The following is a 20,559-nucleotide window of genomic DNA, read 5'->3' as shown; positions in this document are numbered from 1 at the left end:
GAGTTGATTTATTTGTCAAACGCACGTCAATCCGGCCCACGGCAGCGATGGCTGCCAATGAAATGTTGTTGTGGGGTTTGTTTGTTTTTCTGCAAGGTCACCGTGAGGAAAGAGAATAAAAGTTACAAAATCAAATGACATAATAAATAACACAGGAAGAAGTGAACAACACGGCATAAAGGTGGGGCTGCACACCGGTGGGGGTGGAGGGGATCCCCATGACCTGTAAAGCGCTCTGAGTGGAGTTTCCAGAAGAGTAATGCAATGTGTGACCCAGTGGTGAAGAGCTGTCTGTTTTGCCAAATCCACTAGATGGCGCTGCCTCTTAGTTCGCGGTGTCTCCGGGTTCAGCGTCCTGCGCATGGGCAGTAGGGACTAGGAAGCCGTGAGGTACAGTTAAAACAACCAAATCTCTGCAGAGTTGTAACTAGATGTATATAGTTAGTAAGTAAATATATATAATATGTAAATATTTTATAATATGTCTGTAGATTTTATTTTACTTTTATTTTTTGTTTTGTTTCGTGTGAATTTCATTGTTTTTATCTGCTTTGGCAACACTGATGTACCCATCGGTTATGCTAATAATAATAATAATAATTGCTTACACTTATATAGCGCTTTTCTGGACACTCCACTCAAAGCGCTTTACAGGTAATGGGGATCCCCTCCACCCCCACCAGTGTGCAGCCCCACCTGGATGATGCGACGGCAGCCATAGTGCGCCAGAACGCTCCCCACACATCAGCTCTCAGTGGGGAGGAGAGCAGAGTAATGTAGCCAGTTCAGAGAGGGGGGTTATTAGGAGGCCATGTTTGGTAAGGGCCAGGGGGAAATTTGGCCAGGACGCCGGGGTTACACCCCTACTCTTTTCGAGAAGCACCCTGGGATTTTTAATGACCACAGAGAGTCAGGACCTTGGTTTTACGTCTCATCCGAAGGACGGCGCCTGTTTACAGTATAGTGTCCCCGTCACTATACTGGGGCATTAGGACCCACATGGACCGCAGGGTGAGCGCCCCCTGCTGGCCCCACTCACCCCTCTCCCAGGAGTCTCCCCTCCAGGTACTGGCCAGGCTCCCCCTGCTGGGCTCCAGTGGGCTGGGAGCTGGGAGAGAGCGCCCCCTGCTGGCCCCACTCACCCCTCTCCCAGGAGTCTCCCCTCCAGGTACTGGCCAGGCTCCCCCTGCTGGGCTCCAGTGGGCTGGGAGCTGGGAGAGAGCGCCCCCTGCTGGCCCCACTCACCCCTCTCCCAGGAGTCTCCCCTCCAGGTACTGGCCAGGCTCCCCCTGCTGGGCTCCAGTGGGCTGGGAGCTGGGAGAGAGCGCCCCCTGCTGGCCCCATTCACCCCTCTCCCAGGAGTCTCCCCTCCAGGTACTGGCCAGGCTCCCCCTGCTGGGCTCCAGTGGGCTGGGAGCTGGGAGAGAGCGCCCCCTGCTGGCCCCACTCACCCCTCTCCCAGGAGTCTCCCCTCCAGGTACTGGCCAGGCTCCCCCTGCTGGGCTCCAGTGGGCTGGCAGCTGGGTGAGAGCGCCCCCTGCTGGCCCCACTCACCCCTCTCCCAGGAGTCTCCCCTCCAGGTACTGACAGGCTCACACTGCTGGGCTCCAGTGGGCTGTCAGTTGTGAGCTGCAGGGTGACATGGTTGCTGGCCATAATAAAGGGTTAATAAAGCACCTGGAATTGAAAAATTGAATTGAGTTGTACCGTTCTCGGTGAGGGTAGAGCTGAGAGGTGACCTTTCTGCACGCGCTGCGTGAAAGAGCCACTGCCGTATGTTGTTCAGGCAAAAATATCATCATATGTCATTTATTTTGTTTTTGTTTTTTTAATTATTCTCCAAACTTACAAAACAGATCAGACACCATACTTACCTGGAAATATAGAACCCCAAAATGTATTTGTGTCCTATGCTGGTTATTCCAGGTTATATAAGCAATTATTATTATTATTATTATTATTATTATTATTATTATTATTATTATTATTATTATTATAAAATGAAACTGAAAAGTACTAGAACTGCTATATGTCCAGCGTGTATGCGATGTATTATGCCCAAATAGTGCAATTTGCAGTGTGCCAAACACAATTACACACTATATGTCCGTGTCCACCTGTCCAGTTATCAGTGCCCGCTAGGGTGACGTGCTGAGGGTGACCGCAGCTTGGCTGTCCAGCAGTCTGATTGCCTGGAGGTGGGGGCTGTCCCGTCATCTGTTCGGCCTTTGACCGGCTGCCAGACGGCAGGCGAGAACAAAACAGGGTTGTGCCGAGGCAGGGTTAAAGTTCATAAGAGATAGCCCGAGGTGTTCGTGGAAAAATGAACAGACAGATCCCTCCCCTCCGCCAGTTCAATGATTTCGCCCTCTGACCGGCAACGAGAAGAGTTTCAGTTGTACCCGAAGTTCAGAGATAAGTTGCGCAGTTTATAAACGGGCTTTGGATGGGCTCACGGCTACAGGCTGACTCTCACTCCCTCCCGGAACCCTCTGCGCGGCGGCCCCGGTGTCCGGGGGGACAGCGGACAGGAGACACAGCGGGGGGGAATGGTTTCGGTGTGACACCGCTCGCCGGTGTAAACAATCTCTGCTTTTGCTGCGGTGCTGGTTTTGCAGCGGTGAGACTCGACTCACGCCGAAAGCGGAACAGCGGCAGAGGCGAGAGAGAGAGAAAGAAACCGATAAGTAGAAGTGTCACGGCGCCGCTAGATTTGTCGGGATGCGGGTTTTAGTTTCGACTTGAGTTGTGATTTCGGCTGTTCTCCGGAAGGTCCGGCTGATCCGCAGGCTATGGAGGAGGGCGCGGAGAGCATCAACACCGACCCCGCGGCCGGCCGGGGCGAAGGTGAGACCCCCCCGGGGCGGGCTGGTGTGTGTTTCCCCTTCCTGGTGCCGCTATGGGCGAGCGTGCTGTGTGAGCAGCCCCCGCCCTGCCTTTAAGTCTTCTGTACCCCGCTGTCACTGTGCTGTACCCCAGAATCCTTCTTCTGACCTCCCGTTACTGTATTCTGTCCCCACTGGTTCTGTGCTGTACCCCGCTGTACTGTACCCACTGTCTCAGTACTGTAACCCATGATCGCTGTGCTCTACCCCACCGTGTTTATACTGTACCCCACTGTCTCTGTGTGCTGTACCCCACTGTCTCAGTACTGTAACCCATGATCGCTGTGCTCTACCCCACCGTGTTTATACTGTACCCCATTGTCTCTGTGTGCTGTACCCCACTGTCTCAGTACTGTAACCCATGATCGCTGTGCTCTACCCCACTGTGTTTATACTGTACCCCACTGTCTCAGTACTGTAACCCATGATCGCTGTGCTCTACCCCACTGTGTTTATACTGTACCCCACTGTCTCTGTGTGCTGTACCCCACTGTCTCAGTACTGTAACCCATGATCGCTGTGCTCTACCCCACTGTGTTTATACTGTACCCCACTGTCTCAGTACTGTAACCCATGATCGCTGTGCTCTACCCCACTGTGTTTATACTGTACCCCACTGTCTCTGTGTGCTGTACCCCACTGTCTCAGTACTGTAACCCATGATCGCTGTGCTCTACCCCACTGTTTATACTGTACCCCACTGTCTCTGTGTACTGTACCCCACTGTCTCCGTACTGTAACCCATGATCGCTGTGCTCTACCCCACTGTTTATACTGTACCCCACTATCTCTGTTTACTGTACCCCACTGTCTCAGTACTGTAACCCATGATCGCTGTGCTCTATCCCACTGTGTTTATACTGTACCCCACTGTCTCTGTGTACTGTACCCCACTGTCTCCGTACTGTAACCCATGATCGCTGTGCTCTACCCCACTGTTTATACTGTACCCCACTGTCTCTGTGTACTGTACCCCACTGTCTCCGTACTGTAACCCATGATCGCTGTGCTCTACCCCACTGTTTATACTGTACCCCACTGTCTCTGTTTACTGTACCCCACTGTCTCAGTACTGTAACCCATGATCGCTGTGCTCTACCCCACCGTGTTTATACTGTACCCCACTCTCTCAGTACTGTAACCCATGTTCGCTGTGCTCTACCCCACTGTGTTTATACTGTACCCCACAGTCTCTGTGTACTGTACCCCACTGTCTCAGTACTGTAACCCATGATCGCTGTGCTCTACCCCACTGTGTTTATACTGTACCCCACTGTCTCTGTGTACTGTACCCCACTGTCTCCGTACTGTTACCCATGATCGCTGTGCTCTACCCCACCGTGTTTATACTGTACCCCACTGTCTCTGTGTACTGTACCCCAGAATCCTTCTTCTGTACCCCACTGTGTCAGCTCTGTACCCCACTGTCTCTGTGTACTGTACCCCACTGTCTCAGTACTGTAACCCATGATCGCTGTGCTCTACCCCACAGTGTTTATAGTGTACCCCACTGTCTCTGTGTACTGTACCCCAGAATCCTTCTTCTGTACCCCACTGAGTCAGCTCTGTACCCCACTGTCTCTGTGTACTGTACCCCATGGTCGCTGTAGTTTGTAACTCGTCTCCCCCTGTGTCTTCAGGGCGAGTGGCTCACTGGAGGAACCTGGCTGGTTTCTGGTAGGTGTCCCCCGTCTGGGGAAGTGTGGGTTTGGGGGGTCTGGAACACACAGTGTGTGTGGACAGTAACTCTCTCTCTCTCTGTGTGTGTTCAGGCTCTGGGGCTGTGGAGGGCAGTGTGTGTGGACAGTGTGTGTGGACAGTAACTCTCTCTCTCTCTGTGTGTGTTCAGGCTCTGGGGCTGTGGAGGGCAGTGTGTGTGGACAGTGTGTGTGGACAGTAACTCTCTCTCTCTCTGTGTGTGTGTCCAGGCTCTGGGGCTGTGGAGGGCAGTGTGTGTGGACAGTGTGTGTGGACAGTAACTCTCTCTCTGTGTGTGTGTCCAGGCTCTGGGGCTGTGGAGGGCAGTGTGTGTGGACAGTGTGTGTGGAGAGTAACTCTCTCTCTCTGTGTCCAGGCTCTGGGGCTGTGGAGGGCAGTGTGTGTGGACAGTGTGTGTGGACAGTAACTCTCTCTCTCTGTGTCCAGGCTCTGGGGCTGTGGAGGGCAGTGTGTGTGGATAGTGTGTGTGGACAGTAACTCTCTCTCTCTGTGTCCAGGCTCTGGGGGTGTTGAGGGCAGTGTGTGTGGACAGTGTGTGTGGACAGTGTGTGTGGACAGTAACTCTCTCTCTCTGTGTCCAGGCTCTGGGGCTGTGGAGGGCAGTGTGTGTGGAGAGTAACTCTCTCTCTCTGTGTCCAGGCTCTGGGGCTGTGGAGGGCAGTGTGTGTGGACAGTGTGTGTGGACAGTAACTCTCTCTCTCTGTGTCCAGGCTCTGGGGCTGTGGAGGGCAGTGTGTGTGGACAGTAACTCTCTCTCTCTGTGTCCAGGCTCTGGGGCTGTGGAGGGCAGTGTGTGTGGACAGTAACTCTCTCTCTCTGTGTCCAGGCTCTGGGGCTGTGGAGGGCAGTGTGTGTGGAGAGTAACTCTCTCTCTCTGTGTCCAGGCTCTGGGGCTGTGGAGGGCAGTGTGTGTGGACAGTGTGTGTGGACAGTAACTCTCTCTCTCTGTGTCCAGGCTCTGGGGCTGTGGAGGGCAGTGTGTGTGGACAGTGTGTGTGGACAGTAACTCTCTCTCTCTGTGTCCAGGCTCTGGGGCTGTGGAGGGCAGTGTGTGTGGAGAGTAACTCTCTCTCTCTGTGTCCAGGCTCTGGGGCTGTGGAGGGCAGTGTGTGTGGACAGTGTGTGTGGACAGTAACTCTCTCTCTCTGTGTCCAGGCTCTGGGGCTGTGGAGGGCAGTGTGTGTGGACAGTGTGTGTGGACAGTAACTCTCTCTCTCTGTGTCCAGGCTCTGGGGCTGTGGAGGGCAGTGTGTGTGGAGTGTAACTCTCTCTCTCTGTGTCCAGGCTCTGGGGCTGTGGAGGGCAGTGTGTGTGGACAGTGTGTGTGGAGAGTAACTCTCTCTCTCTGTGTCCAGGCTCTGGGGCTGTGGAGGGCAGTGTGTGTGGACAGTAACTCTCTCTCTCTGTGTCCAGGCTCTGGGGGTGTGGAGGGCAGTGTGTGTGGACAGTAACTCTCTCTCTCTGTGTCCAGGCTCTGGGGCTGTGGAGGGCAGTGTGTGTGGACAGTGTGTGTGGACAGTAACTCTCTCTCTCTGTGTCCAGGCTCTGGGGCTGTGGAGGGCAGTGTGTGTGGACAGTGTGTGTGGACAGTAACTCTCTCTCTCTGTGTCCAGGCTCCTGGGACTGTGTAATAACTTTGCCTATGTAGTGATGCTGAGTGCTGCCCATGACATCCTGTCCCAGCAGGAGAGGACGGACAACAGCACTGCGCCGGTGAGACTCTCTGACACTGTCTGACACACGGACATACTTCTGAAACTCTGACATACTGCCACTCTGACAGACTAATGACTCACTGACACTCGTGACACTGTGGTGTAACACTGACACACGTCTGACAGACTGACAGATTGACTGACACTCTGCTAGACTGACTGACTGTCTGACACACTGGTGTAACACTGACAGGTGACTGACACTCTGACACACTGATGACACAGTGACCATGTCTAACACACTGCTGACACTCTGACACACTTCTGATGCACTGACTGACCCTGTGACAGAGGCACTGACTCTTTGACCCTCTAACATTCTGATGGGGTCAGAGATACTAACTCTCTCTCAGAATCCAGAGTGAGACACACACACACTGACTCTCTCTCTCTCTCAGAATCCAGAGTGAGACACACACACACTGACTCTCTCTCTCTCTCAGAATCCAGAGTGAGACACACACACACTGACTCTCTCTCTCTCAGAATCCAGAGTGAGACACACACACTGACTCTCTCTCTCTCTCAGAATCCAGAGTGAGACACACACACACTGACTCTCTCTCTCTCTCTCTCTCAGAATCCAGAGTGAGACACACACACACTAACTCTCTCTCTCAGAATCCAGAGTGAGACACACACACTGACTCTCTCTCTCTCTCTCAGAATCCAGAGTGAGACACACACACACTGACTCTCTCTCTCTCTCTCTCTCAGAATCCAGAGTGAGACACACACACACTGACTCAATTCAATTCAATTCAATTCAAGGTGCTTTATTAGCATGACCGATGGGTACAATCAGTGTTGCCAAAGCAAATAAAAATAATAAAATTAACATGGAACCAAACAAAAAATAGAAGTAAAATAAAATCTACAGACATGTTACAGACATTTACAACAAAGACATATTATAAAATATTGACATATTCTGTAGGCGGCTGGAGCATTATTGGGAGACAGACTCACTGTTCCTCAGGCTGTGACAGGAGATCACATACTGGGCTGCCAGATCAACTGAGTTCCCTCCTCCCTCTCCCAGTAGGATTGGGACCCGTTGTGGTTTTGGCAGGTGTGGGAACTCTGGGATTAGATTTCTGAATTTCGGGAAGAATGTTTCTCTAATCCCAGTTTCTCTAATCTCTCTCTCTCTGTCAGACCCCAGGCCCCGCCCTGCCCAGCGTCCGCAGTCACTCCCACTACCCCGTCCTGTCGTGGGGCAACGGCAGCCGCAACGGCAGCCGATACGACTGCAATCCCATCTCCACCGCGGTCAGTGCGCCTCCGCCTCTCTTGATTCTTATTGTCCGGAGGGGGAGGAGGAGGAAGGTTCATCCTCTCCTCCTCCCCTCCTCCGCCGCCGTGTGATCTGAAACGCCCGCAACGTCTTCTCTCTCGGGCCAAGAGTCGGGCTGATCGCTTGCTCTGTGATCGACAGGCGATCCTGCTGGCTGACGTGCTCCCCACTATGGTCATCAAGTTCGCTGCTCCCTTCTTCATTCACCTCCTGCCCTACGGGTAAGGCCGCCCTCTTTCGCAGACCGGTCACTAGATCTCCGATGCCAATTACATTCATTGACGGGGCATAAACAGCTTGCTACTGATTTCTGAGCGAAGCACCAAATGGGGACATTTGTGAAAGTGCTGTAAGTCGCCATTTCGTCACGAAGCCCTGGTCTCTCCAGCGAGAGCAAGAGCTCGTGGGAATTGTGAAGTGAGGCGGCCCTAACTGCTCACTTGTCTCTGTACTGAGTGATGTACTGTGACGTGAAGAGGCCCTTCCTGCTCACTAGTCCCTGTACTGACTGATGTACTGTGATGTCAAGAGGCCCTTCCTGCTCACTAGTCCCTGTGCTGACTGATGTACTGTGATGTGAAGAGGCCCTTCCTGCTCACTAGTCCCTGTACTGACTGCTGTACTGTGATGTGAAGAGGCCCTTCCTGCTCACTAGTCCCTGTACTGACTGCTGTACTGTGATGTGAAGTAGCCCTTCCTGCTCACTAGTCCCTGTACTGACTGCTGTACTGTGATGTGAAGAGGCCCTTCCTGCTGACTAGTCCCTGTACTGACTGCTGTACTGTGATGTGAGGTAGCCCTTCCTGCTCACTGGTCCCTGTACTGACTGGTGTACTGTGATGTGAAGAGGCCCTTCCTGCTCACTAGTCCCTGTACTGACTGATGTACTGTGATGTGAAGAGGCCCTTCCTGCTCACTAGTCCCTGTACTGACTGGTGTACTGTGATGTGAAGAGGCCCTTCCTGCTCACTAGTCCCTGTACTGACTGGTGTACTGTGATGTGAGGTAGCCCTTCCTGCTCACTAGTCTCTGTCATGATAGATGTACTGTGATGGACGAGTGGGTAAGTACAGGCTGTGCAGCAGATACTTCACCGTGACGATGTTCCAAGGCGATCTGCGTGCAGAGTTAATAAGTAAGCAGTATTTGTCAACAGAACGGTCTCAAAGTCGAGAGCAGTGTGTCTACTGGATTCAGAGGTGGACTCACAAGCCCGCTTGTTGACAGTGTCACAGGGCCGCAACAACTCACCGGCAGTGTTGTGGCCTCGTTGTGCGTCACAGACCACGGCGCTGCGCAGACCTGGAAACTTCCTCTATTCTGAGATGCAAATCGGAGGTTTAACACATGACTGTGTTCATGTCACTTTTCTTGCGCTTAACGTTTAAAGTGCGCTCATCAGCACAGATTCCTGTCATAGAATAACACCTCGGCACCTCCCTGCGGGGGGGGGGGGGTTGTCTGCGCGTCGCGTGCGCTCCGTGATCGTGTCTCTCCCCTGGCGCAGGTGGCGCGTGGTGCTGTGTGTCCTGACGGCGGCCGGCAGCTTCCTGATCGTCTCCTTCTCCACCAGCGTCGGCATGAGCATTCTGGGTAACGGCGACCTCGTCCGTGATGTCATCGGTGGCGGTGATGTCAGCGGTGGCTCTGACATCAGGGTGGTGTTGCGGGAGGTTCTTGATCAGAGGAGCAGGAGCACTTGTTGGGTCTTGTGGGCTCAATAAGGACAGCGGGTTAGGGTTTGGGTTAGGATTCATAATAATAATAATAATAATAATTGCTTACACTATATAGCGCTTTTCTAGACACTCCACTCAAAGCCCTTTACAGGTAATGGGGATCCCCTCCACCCCCACCAGTGTGTCCCCCCACCTGGATAATGCACCAGTACACTCACCACACACCAGCTCTCAGTGGGGAGGAGAGCAAAGTGATGAAGCCAGTTCAGAGAGGTGGGTTATTAGGAGGCCATGATGGGTAAGGGCCAGGGGGAAATTTGGCCAGGACACAGGGGTAACACCCCTACTCTTTTCCCAGGAGTCTCCCCTCCAGGTACTGACAGGCTCACACTGCTGGGCTCCAGTGGGCTGCCAGCTGGGAGCTGCAGGGTGACGTGGCTGCTGGCCTGCATGATGTAGCGCTGGATGTTGTAGCAGTGTAGATACGGGTTGGGCTCCAGTGGTCGTTGTCCAGGGTAGCTGTCGTGGTCTTGATGAAAGCTACAGGTGCTGAGGGTCCCCCCTCTGGGCCTGTGACACCTGGGGGTGCTGTTGCCACTGATCATGGTTCTCTCTCTGGTTTCTACCCCAACACGCTTCTCAGGGGTGGTGTTTGCCAGTGTGTCCGGCGGCCTGGGAGAGCTGTCCTTCCTGTCCCTCACAACCTTCTTCCACAGGTACCCCTCTCTCTCAGTGCAGCGTTAATGTACTGCAGTGTCCAGTCAGTGTGTCTGTATGAACCCCTCTCTCTCTCAGTGCAGTGTTAATGTACTGGAGTGTCCAGTCAGTGTGTCTGTATTAACCCCTCTCTCTCTCAGTGCAGTGTTCATGTACTGGAGTGTCCAGTCAGTGTGTGTGTATGAACCCCTCTCTCTCTCAGTGCAGTGTTAATGTACTGGAGTGTCCAGTCAGTGTGTAGTGACCCCTCTCTCTCTCTCTCTCTCAGTGGGGTGGTGTGTGGCTGGTCCTCTGGGACCGGAGGTGCTGGGGTTCTGGGGGCGGTATCGTACTTGGCGCTGACCCAGCTGGGCCTGGGACCCCGGGTCACTCTGCAGGTCATGCTCGTGATCCCCGCCACCCTGGCTCTGAGGTCAGTGCCCCCCCGTGTCGCTCCTGTAGCCTGAGCTGTGAGTGTCGTCCCCTCCGGTCTCCAGCGACGTCCTCTCGGTTACTCTCGGTTACTCTCGTCAGCTCTGCTCACCTCTGGTTCACCAGCCCTCCTGCTCTGACTCGACCCCCTGCCTCGCCCTCCCCCTCTGTACCAGTTACTCACTGTCCCTGATGACCACAGACTGGTCCCGACTGGTCCTGATGACCACAGACTGGTCCTGACTAGTCCTGATGACCACAGACTGGTCCCGACCTGTACTGATGACCACAGACTCATCCTGACTGGTCCTGATGACCACAAGCTGGTCCCGACTGGTCCTGATGACCACAGACTGGTCCCGACCGGTCCTGATGACCACAGACTCATCCTGACTAGTCCTGATGACCACAGACTGGTCCCAACTGGTCCTGATGACCACAGACTGGTCCCGACTAGTGCTGATGACCACAGACTGATCTGATGACCGCAGACTGGTCCTTACTAGTGCTGATGACCACAGACTGGTCCCGACCGGTCCTGATGACCACAGACTGGTCCTTACTAGTGCTGATGACCACAGACTCATCCTGACTAGTCCTGATGACCACAGACTGGTCCCAACTGGTCCTGATGACCACAGACTGGTCCTGACTAGTGCTGATGACCACAGACTGATCTGATGACCGCAGACTGGTCCTTACTAGTGCTGATGACCACAGACTGGTCCCGACCGGTCCTGATGACCACAGATTGGTCCTTACTAGTGCTGATGACCACAGACTGGTCCCGACCGGTCCTGATGACCACAGACTGGTCCCGACCAGTCCTGATGACCACAGACTGGTCCCGACCTGTACTAATGACCACAGACTCATCCTGACTGGTCCTGATGACCACAGGCTGGTCCCGACTGGTCCTGATGACCACAGACTGGTCCTGACTATTGCTGATGACCACAGACTGGTCCCGACCGGTCCTGATGACCACAGACTGGTCCCGACCGGTCCTGATGACCACAGACTGGTCCCGACCTGTACTAATGACCACAGACTCATCCCGACCGGTCCTGATGACCACAGGCTGGTCCCGACCGGTCCTGATGACCACAGACTGGTCCCGACCGGTCCTGATGACCACAGACTGGTCCCGACTGGTCCTGATGACCACAGACTCATCCTGACTAGTCCTGATGACCACAGACTGGTCCCAACTGGTCCTGATGACCACAGACTGGTCCCGACTAGTGCTGATGACCACAGACTGGCCCCGACTAGTGCTGATGACCACAGGCTGGTCCCGACTGGTCCTGATGACCACAGACTGGTCCTTACTAGTGCTGATGACCACAGACTGGTCCCAACTGGTCCTGATGACCACAGACTGGTCCCGACTAGTGCTGATGACCACAGACTGGTCCCGACTAGTGCTGATGACCACAGACTGGTCCCGACTGGTCCTGATGACCGCAGACTGGTCCTGACTAGTGCTGATGACCACAGACTGGTCTGATGACTGCAGACTGGTCCCGACTAGTGCTGATGACCACAGACTGGTCCTGACTGGTCCTGATGACCACAGACTGGTCCTGACTGGTCCTGATGACCGCAGACTGGTCCTGACTAGTGCTGATGACCACAGACTGGTCTGATGACCGCAGACTGGTCCTTACTAGTGCTGATGACCACAGACTGGTCCCTACCGGTCCTGATGACCACAGACTGGTCCCGACTGGTCCTGATGACCGCAGACTGGTCCTGACTAGTGCTGATGACCACAGACTGATCTGATGACCGCAGACTGGTCCTTACTAGTGCTGATAACCACAGACTGGTCCCGACCGGTCTTGATGACCACAGACTGGTCCTTACTAGTGCTGATGACCACAGACTGGTCCCGACCGGTGCTGATGACCGCAGACTGGTCCCGACCGGTCCTGATGACCACAGACTGGTCCCGACCGGTCCTGATGACCACAGACTGGTCCCGACCGGTTCTGATGACCACAGACTGGTCCTGACTAGTGCTGATGACCACAGACTGGTCCCGACTGGTCCTGATGACCACAGACTGGTCCTGACTAGTGCTGAAGACCGCAGACTGGTCCCGACCAGTGCTGAAGACCGCAGACTGGTCCCGACCGGTGCTGAAGACCGCAGACTGGTCCCGACCGGTGCTGAAGACCGCAGACTGGTCCCGACCGGTGCTGAAGACCGCAGACTGGTCCCGACCGGTGCTGAAGACCGCAGACTGGTCCCGACTGCTCCTGATGACCACAGACTGGTCCTGACTGCTCCTGATGACCACAGACTGGTCCTGACTAGTGCTGATGACCACAGACTGGTCTGACAACAGACTGGTCTGATGACCGCAGACTGGTCCTGATCGGTCCTGATGACCGCAGACTGGTCCTGATCGGTCCTGATGACCGCAGACTGGTCCTTACTAGTCCTGATGACCGCAGACTCATCCTGACTAGTACTGATGACCGCAGACTGGTCCTGACTGGTCCTGGTGAAAGCTGACCGTTCTAACTAGACCTGATGACCAACAGACCCCACATATCCCTGATGACCTCTGAGTGACATCTTCAATCCCCAGTGACCTTTGATTGACCTGACTGGTCCCTGTTGACCTCTGATTGACCTATTTAGTCCCCAGTGACCTCTTATTGATCAGACTGGTCCCCGTTGCCCTCTGATTGACCTCCAAGTATAACTCCCAGTCCCATGTTCCTTGTCTCCCCCAGTTACTTTGTGCTCCTGGTGCGTCCCCCCTCTCTCCCCAACTGGAGCCAGGCAGAGGGGCCCGGAGGAGTGCGCCCTGACTCCGCTGACAGGCGCCCCCTCTTGTCCGACGACTCCGAGGGCAGCCCAGGTAAGAGAGAGATGGCAGTTATCAGCACGTGACAGTGGGGGGTCTCTACCCTGCAGTTCTATCCATCTGTCTGTCTGTCTCTGCACAGCTGTCTATCTCTCTGCCTGGCTGTGCCTGTCTGTCTGCCCTCCTGCTTGTCTCTCTGCACAGCTGTCTGTCTGTCTGTGTGCACAGCTGTCTGTCTGTCTGTGTGCACAGCTGTCTGTCTGTCTGTCTGTCTGTCTGTCTGTCTGTCTGTCTGTCTGTCTGTCCCTCAGACCCGCCCAGCTCCCTTACAGATCTGCAGAGACTCTGACACGTCTCCATCTGTGTCTCTTTCCCAGACCTGAGGAGCACCGAGCCCCTGACCTGCAAGGAGAAACTGATTGTAATCAGAGTGAGTCCCTGTCTCTCTCTCCTCCCTCTCCCTGCCTCTCCCTCTCTTTAATCCATCTCCCCTGCTTCTCTCTTCTCCCCGTCTCCCTGCCTCTCCCTCTCGTTAATCCATCTCCCCTGTCTCTCTTCTCCCTGTCTCCCTGCCTCTCCCTCTCGTTAATCCATCTCCCCTGTCTCTCTCTTCCCTGTCTGTGGCTTTGGAGTGAGCTGATCTCTCTGCCTCAGGGTCTCCAGACACTGTCTCTCTCTCTGTGTATCTCCCAGGGTTTGCTGAAGTACGTTGTGCCCCTGTGTGTGGTTTACTATGCTGAGTACTTCATCAACCAGGGACTGGTGAGTCACTCAGTGCAGTGTGTCTGTATGAACCCCTCTCTCTCTCAGTGCAGTGTTAATGTACTGGAGTGTCCAGTCAGTGTGTCTGTATTAACCCCTCTCTCTCTCAGTGCAGTGTTAATGTACTGGAGTGTCCAGTCAGTGTGTGTGTATTAACCCCTCTCTCTCTCTGTAGCTGGAGCTGCTGTATTTCCCTCAGTTCTCTCTGACACACTCAGAACAGTACCGCTGGTGAGTACCGCCAGTTATCAAAACAATTGCAAATTTTCAGGACAGAATATAATTAACAATTATATTAATTAATTATAATTAAGATTTACTCTCTCACTCCTCTCTCCTCTCTCTAACCCCTCTCTCCCCCCTCTCTCCTCTCTAATCCGTCCCCCCCCCCTCCTCTCTCTCTCTCCTCTCTCTCCTCTCTCTCCTCTCGCCCCTCTCTCGCCCCTCTCTCGCCCCCCTCTCGCCCCCCTCTCTCCTCTCGCCCCTCTCTCTCCTCTCTCCCCCCTCTCTCTCTTCTCTCTCTAATCCCTCTTTCTCCTCTCTCCTCCCTCTCTCTCCCCCTCTCTTCTCTCCCCTCTCTAATCCCTCTTTCTCCTCTCTCCTCCCTCTCTCTCCCCCTCTCTTCTCTCCCTCTCCTCTCTCTCTCCCCCTCTCTCTCCTCTCTCTAATCCCTCTTTCTCCTCTCTCCTCCCTCTCTCTCCCCCTCTCCTCTCTCTCCCCCCTCTCTCCCCCCTCTCTCTCTCTCCTCTCTCCAGGTACCAGACTCTGTATCAGATCGGAGTCTTTCTGTCTCGCTCCTCTCTGTTCTGTTTCCAGATCAGGAAGGTTTGGATTTTGGCGCTGCTACAGGTATCCAGTGTCCTGTGTCCTGTGATGTCCAGTGCCCTGTAGTTTCCTGTGATGTCCAGTGTCCTGTGTCCTGTGATGTCCAGTGCCCTGTAGTTTCCTGTGATGTCCAGTGCCCTGTAGTGTCCTGTGGTGTCCAGTGCCCTGTAGTGTCCTGTGGTGTCCAGTGCCCTGTAGTGCTGACCTGTCTCTCTCTCTCCTCTCTCCCAGTGTGTGATCACTGTGTCCTGTTGTGTTGACCCATTTCTCTCTCTCCTCTCTCCCAGTGTGTGAGCGCTGTGTCCTGTGATATCCTGTGTCCTGTAGTGCTGACCTGTCTCTCTCTCTCCTCTCTCCCAGTGTGTGAATGCTGTGTCCTGTGATATCCTGTGTGCTGTAGTGCTGACCCGTCTCTCTCTCTCCTCTCTCCCAGTGTGTGAACGCTGTGTCCTGTGATATCCAGTGTCCTGTAGTGCTGACCCGTCTCTCTCTCTCCTCTCTCCCAGTGTGTGAACGCTGTGTTCCTCCTCTTCGCCGTCTGCTTCCAGTTCCTGCCCAGCATCTGGCTCCTGTTTGCCATCGTGCTGTACGAGGGGCTGCTGGGGGGGGCTGCGTACGTCAACACCTTCCACAACGTCACCAAGGAGGTGAGAGAGGGGCTCTGGACAGCCCTGTCTCCAGGCTGTGGTCATTGAGCCTGTCCTCTCTGGACAGCCATGTCTGCCTGTGTCCAGTGTGTGTGTCCAGGCTGTGGTCACTGAGCCTGTCCTCTCTGGACAGCCAGGTCTGCCTGTGTCCAGTGTGTGTGTCCAGGCTGTGGTCACTGAGCCTGTCCTCTCTGGACAGCCAGGTCTGCCTGTGTCCAGTGTGTGTGTCCAGGCTGTGTCACTGAGCCTGTCCTCTCTGGACAGCCAGGTCTGCCTGTGTCCAGTGTGTGTGTCCAGGCTGTGGTCACTGAGCCTGTCCTCTCTGGACAGCCAGGTCTGCCTGTGTCCAGTGTGTGTGTCCAGGCTGTGGTCACTGAGCCTGTCCTCTCTGGACAGCCAGGTCTGCCTGTGTCCAGTGTGTGTGTCCAGGCTGTGGTCACTGAGCCTGTCCTCTCTGGACAGCCAGGTCTGCCTGTGTCCAGTGTGTGTGTCCAGGCTGTGGTCACTGAGCCTGTCCTCTCTGGACAGCCAGGTCTGCCTGTGTCCAGTGTGTGTGTCCAGGCTGTGGTCACTGAGCCTGTCCTCTCTGGACAGCCAGGTCTGCCTGTGTCCAGTGTGTGTGTCCAGGCTGTGGTCACTGAGCCTGTCCTCTCTGGACAGCCAGGTCTGCCTGTGTCCAGTGTGTGTGTCCAGGCTGTGGTCACTGAGCCTGTCCTCTCTGGACAGCCAGGTCTGCCTGTGTCCAGTGTGTGTGTCCAGGCTGTGGTCACTGAGCCTGTCCTCTCTGGACAGTTGGGTCTGCCTGTGTCCAGTGTGTGTGTCCAGGCTGTGTCTCTGAGCCTGTCCTCTCTGGACAGCCGGGTCTGCCTGTGTCCAGTGTGTGTGTCCAGGCTGTGGTCTCTGAGCCTGTCCTCTCTGGACAGCCAGGTCTGCCTGTGTCCAGTGTGTGTGTCCAGGCTGTGGTCACTGAGCCTGTCCTCTCTGGACAGCCAGGTCTGCCTGTGTCCAGTGTGTGTGTCCAGGCTGTGGTCACTGAGCCTGTCCTCTCAGGACAGCCAGGTCTGCCTGTGTCCAGTGTGTGTCTCCAGGCTGTGTCACTGAGCCTGTCCTCTCTGGACAGCCAGGTCTGCCTGTGTCCAGTGTGTGTGTCCAGGCTGTGGTCACTGAGCCTGTCCTCTCTGGACAGCCAGGTCTGCCTGTGTCCAGTGTGTGTGTCCAGGCTGTGTCACTGAGCCTGAATGTCGTCTCTCTCTCCAGAGTGCTGACCGGCACCGGGAATTCGCCATGGCCACGGCCAGCGTGGGCGACTCGGTGGGCATCGCTCTGTCTGGCCTGACCGCCATCCCGCTACACAACTATCTCTGCACACTTCCTTGATTCCCTGGAGAGTCTCCACGGCGACCTGACTCCTCCCCCTGGAGAGGAGAGTCTCCATGGCGACCTGACTCCTCCCCCTGGAGAGTCTCCATGGCGACCTGACTCCTCCCCCTTGAGAGGAGAGTCTCCACGGCGACCTGACTCCTCCCCCTGGAGAATCATATTTTATTCATCATCATTCCTTAGTGCCTTTTTACTCTTTTTATATAATTTAATTTTTATTTAACATACTAAAAACTCTCTGGGGTCAGTGGGAGTCTGATTATAATCCCAGTGAATAACTCATCCAGCTCCCAGTCCAGTCAGTCCAGTCCAGCCTGGAGAGTCTCAGACTGCTCTGTCAGTGTCAGTGGAGTTTGATTATAATCCCAGTTCAGAACTCATCCAGCTCCCAGTCCAGTCAGTCCAGTCCAGCCTGGAGAGTCTCAGACTGCTCTGTCAGTGTCAGTGGAGTCTGATTATAATCCCAGTTCAGAACTCATCCAGCTCCCAGTCCAGTCAGTCCAGTCCAGCCTGGAGAGTCTCAGACTGCTCTGTCAGTGTCAGTGGAGTCTGATTATAATCCCAGTTCATAAATAATCCAGCTCCCAGTCCAGTCAGTCCAGTCCAGCCTGGAGAGTCTCAGACTGCTCTGTTAGTGTCAGTGGAGTCTGATTATAATCCCAGTTCAGAACTCATCCAGCTCCCAGTCCAGTCAGTCCAGTCCAGCCTGGAGAGTCTCAGACTGCTCTGTCAGTGCCAGTGGAGTCTGATTATAATCCCAGTTCAGAACTCATCCAGCTCCCAGTCCAGTCAGTCCAGTCCAGCCTGGAGAGTCTCAGACTGCTCTGTCAGTGTCAGTGGAGTCTGATTATAATCCCAGTTCAGAACTCATCCAGCTCCCAGTCCAGTCAGTCCAGTCCAGCCTGGAGAGTCTCAGACTGCTCTGTCAGTGTCAGTGGAGTCTGATTATAATCCCAGTTCAGAACTCATCCAGCTCCCAGTCCAGTCAGTCCAGTCCAGCCTGGAGAGTCTCAGACTGCTCTGTCAGTGTCAGTGGAGTCTGATTATAATCCCAGTTCATAAATAATCCAGCTCCCAGTCCAGTCAGTCCAGTCCAGCCTGGAGAGTCTCAGACTGCTCTGTCAGTGTCAGTGGAGTCTGATTATAATCCCAGTTCAGAACTCATCCAGCTCCCAGTCCAGTCAGACCAGTCCAGCCTGGAGAGTCTCAGACTGCTCTGTTAGTGTCAGTGGAGTCTGATTATAATCCCAGTTCAGAACTCATCCAGCTCCCAGTCCAGTCACTCCAGTTTTGCCTGGAGAGTCTCAGACTGCTCTGTCAGTGTCAGTGGAGTCTGATTATAATCCCAGTCAGGATCCCAGATGGGACGCTGGGGTCGACACCACTACTATGAATGTGACCACCGTCACGGTCCTGATTGGAGAGTGCCCCCTGCTGGTCAGCCAGCTCCTCCGACAGCTGGTTTTCCTCGGCCGTCTCCCAGACACTCTGGGACTCCGGGGGGGAGACGTGTGTCCACACAGGTCAGAGTCCAGGCCTGCAGGTGAGCACAGAAACCTTCCTGTCTGGGAAGCAGCGCGGGGACTCTCAGTAGCTGCTTCACAGCTCCCTGTCAGTCCTGTGACGTTTCTTCACTGGAGTTCGCAGTGGATCGCAGTGCCTCTGTCTCCTGGCTGTCTCCTCGCCTCTGGTCTGACCGGCTGTGAGCACCTGCTGACCCAGAGCTCCCACAAGCTGGGCGCCTGTTTGGAGATGCCGTAAATAAACTTGATTGATTGTTATTAACAATTAACACCCCCTGCTGGGGCAGATGGTGTCCAGTGTCTCTGTTCCCTGTCTCCCACACACTGAGTCCAGACTCCCTCTCTCCTCCTTCTCTCCTCTTTCCACACTCCCTCTCTTCTCTTTCTCTCTTTCCACACTCCCTCTCTCCTCCCTCTCTCCTCTTTCCTCGCTCTACACACTGTAAGCAGCTTTACTGGTATTACTGCTGATTTGCAGTGTTGCCAAAGCATATACAATGAACACAGTATAGTACATTTACATACAGCATGTAGAGCATTACTGAGAGACAGGCTCACTGTTCCTCAGGCTGGGACAGGAGGTCACACACTGTATTATTATTATTGAGAGACGGGCTCACTGTCTGTTCCTCAGGCTGGGACAGGAGATCACACACTGTATTATTATTATTGAGAGACGGGCTCACTGTCTGTTCCTTAGGCTGGGACAGGAGATCACACACTGTATTATTATTGAGAGACGGGCTCACTGTCTGTTCCTCAGGCTGGGACAGGAGATCACACACTGTATTATTATTATTGAGAGACAGGCTCACTGTGTGTTCCTCAGGCTGGGACAGGAGATCACACACTGTATTATTATTATTGAGAGACAGGCTCACTGTCTGTTCCACAGGCTGGGACAGGAGATCACACACTGTATTATTATTATTGAGAGACAGGCTCACTGTGTGTTCCTCAGGCTGGGACAGGAGATCACACACTGTATTATTATTATTGAGAGACAGGCTCACTGTTCCTCAGGCTGGGACAGGAGATCACACACTGTAGTAGGGAGAAGCAACACCTTCCATCAAACTTATTGACAGCTGCCACGCCCCCCTTTTTCAACCAACGGGCGCCCGTTATGTGTTAGATGTCCCGCCCCCTTCTGAGCCAATGGTCTGTCGTTCTGAGTTGCGATGTCCCGTCCCCGCCTTCCCGTCTCTGGGTCCAAATTTCCGCCTCCGCGGCCCCCTCGTGTCTGAAATATGTGCACACAAGTGCGTATTCGCGTCAGAGGGTAGGCGATCGTGTCCGCCGCGGGTTTTAGCGCGCTCTATTATACCCCTAGGGGGTCTGGTGATCCCGGGGTGTGAGCCTGGGTCAGACTGGCTGTCCCATCGGCCGGCTTAGTCGAGCTCCGCAGAGAGCCAGGACGCCGGTGCCCGATATGGACGGGCAGGGGCAGGCCGAGGTGGTGGACAGGGGAGAGAGACTACTCTGAGTCCAACGGCGGTCTCCGGGAAATCTCCACATGGATAGTCGCGTCGTCTAAATCCGCCGGGGCTGAGCCTCTGGAGGGGCTGAGCCTCTGGAGGGCTTCTCCCCCCGAAGTGTACACAGCACTCTGGGACCAGTTTTCCCAGATGCCGATTAACTTACTAGGGCTGGAGAACAGTCCAAACAGGGGCGTGTCCACAGTGCGCTGGTGTTTGGTGGAGGTTTGTCTGAGGCAAACTGTCCGAGGGAGTCCGAGGTGAATCCATGAGTGTAGCAATAGTCCAAGACCGGGTGATCCATCCTGACAGACGAACAGAGTTATAAGCCGGAGCGGGATCTGGCGGAGGGTTGGGGGTCCATCTGCTCCTCTAGCGTCTCTCGGGGGAGAGAATGGCTCGTGATGCTCTGCAGCGCTCCGCAGGTCTGTGTGGCTCACAGGGGGTCACTGTGCAGGTGAAGCACGAAGCCCTGGACGTACCCTGCTGGCCCACACGCTGCAGGGCAGAGCCAGACAGCAGGCTGGGCTCACTGGCCTGGAGAGAGAGACACAGCAGGCTGGACTGCTCGCAGTAAGAGCTCACACCCGGACAGTGAAATCCTCTGCACCATGTGGAGCTGTGACACCCCTCTGTCAAAACACAGCTGGAGGAGATCCGGGAGACAAATAACTCCCAACGATTAAACAGCTGGATGGGC

General features: G+C 54.6%; 3 protein-coding genes across 4 annotated transcripts in view; 2 read left to right on the top strand and 1 right to left on the bottom strand.

Annotated features, from left to right (window-relative positions):
• The window catches only part of LOC138238041 (E3 ubiquitin-protein ligase TRIM39-like), a 373,132-nt gene that overhangs the window by 102,983 nt on the left and 249,590 nt on the right, over positions 1-20,559 (bottom strand). The window lies entirely within an intron of this gene.
• Positions 1-20,559, top strand: part of LOC107075987 (butyrophilin subfamily 1 member A1-like) — a 97,307-nt gene that overhangs the window by 66,744 nt on the left and 10,004 nt on the right. The window lies entirely within an intron of this gene.
• On the top strand, positions 2,366-18,646 carry cln3 (CLN3 lysosomal/endosomal transmembrane protein, battenin). The gene is made up of 15 exons (XM_069187912.1): positions 2,366-2,847; positions 4,526-4,562; positions 6,218-6,317; positions 7,478-7,591; positions 7,758-7,837; positions 9,124-9,209; positions 9,939-10,011; positions 10,281-10,424; positions 13,171-13,298; positions 13,622-13,674; positions 13,938-14,006; positions 14,182-14,237; positions 14,762-14,855; positions 15,338-15,478; positions 16,736-18,646. Exons 1-15 carry the CDS (start codon positions 2,793-2,795, stop codon positions 16,853-16,855), a joined length of 1,350 nt encoding a protein of 449 aa, XP_069044013.1. The 5' UTR covers positions 2,366-2,792; the 3' UTR covers positions 16,856-18,646.

This window comes from Lepisosteus oculatus, chromosome 4 (genome assembly GCF_040954835.1).
Source record: "Lepisosteus oculatus isolate fLepOcu1 chromosome 4, fLepOcu1.hap2, whole genome shotgun sequence".
Classification (NCBI taxonomy): Eukaryota; Metazoa; Chordata; class Actinopteri; order Semionotiformes; family Lepisosteidae; genus Lepisosteus; species Lepisosteus oculatus.
This window is presented reverse-complemented; position numbering and strand designations above follow the sequence as displayed.

Coding starts and splice junctions, on each gene's coding strand:
- cln3 (XM_069187912.1), top strand. CDS start 2,793: ATGGAGGAGGGCGCGGAGAGCATCAACACCGACCCCGCGGCCGGCCGG. Junction 10,012..10,280: donor CTCACAACCTTCTTCCACAG/GTACCCCTCTCT, acceptor TCTCTCTCTCAG/TGGGGTGGTGTGTGGCTGGT. Junction 15,479..16,735: donor TCCACAACGTCACCAAGGAG/GTGAGAGAGGGG, acceptor CTCTCTCTCCAG/AGTGCTGACCGGCACCGGGA.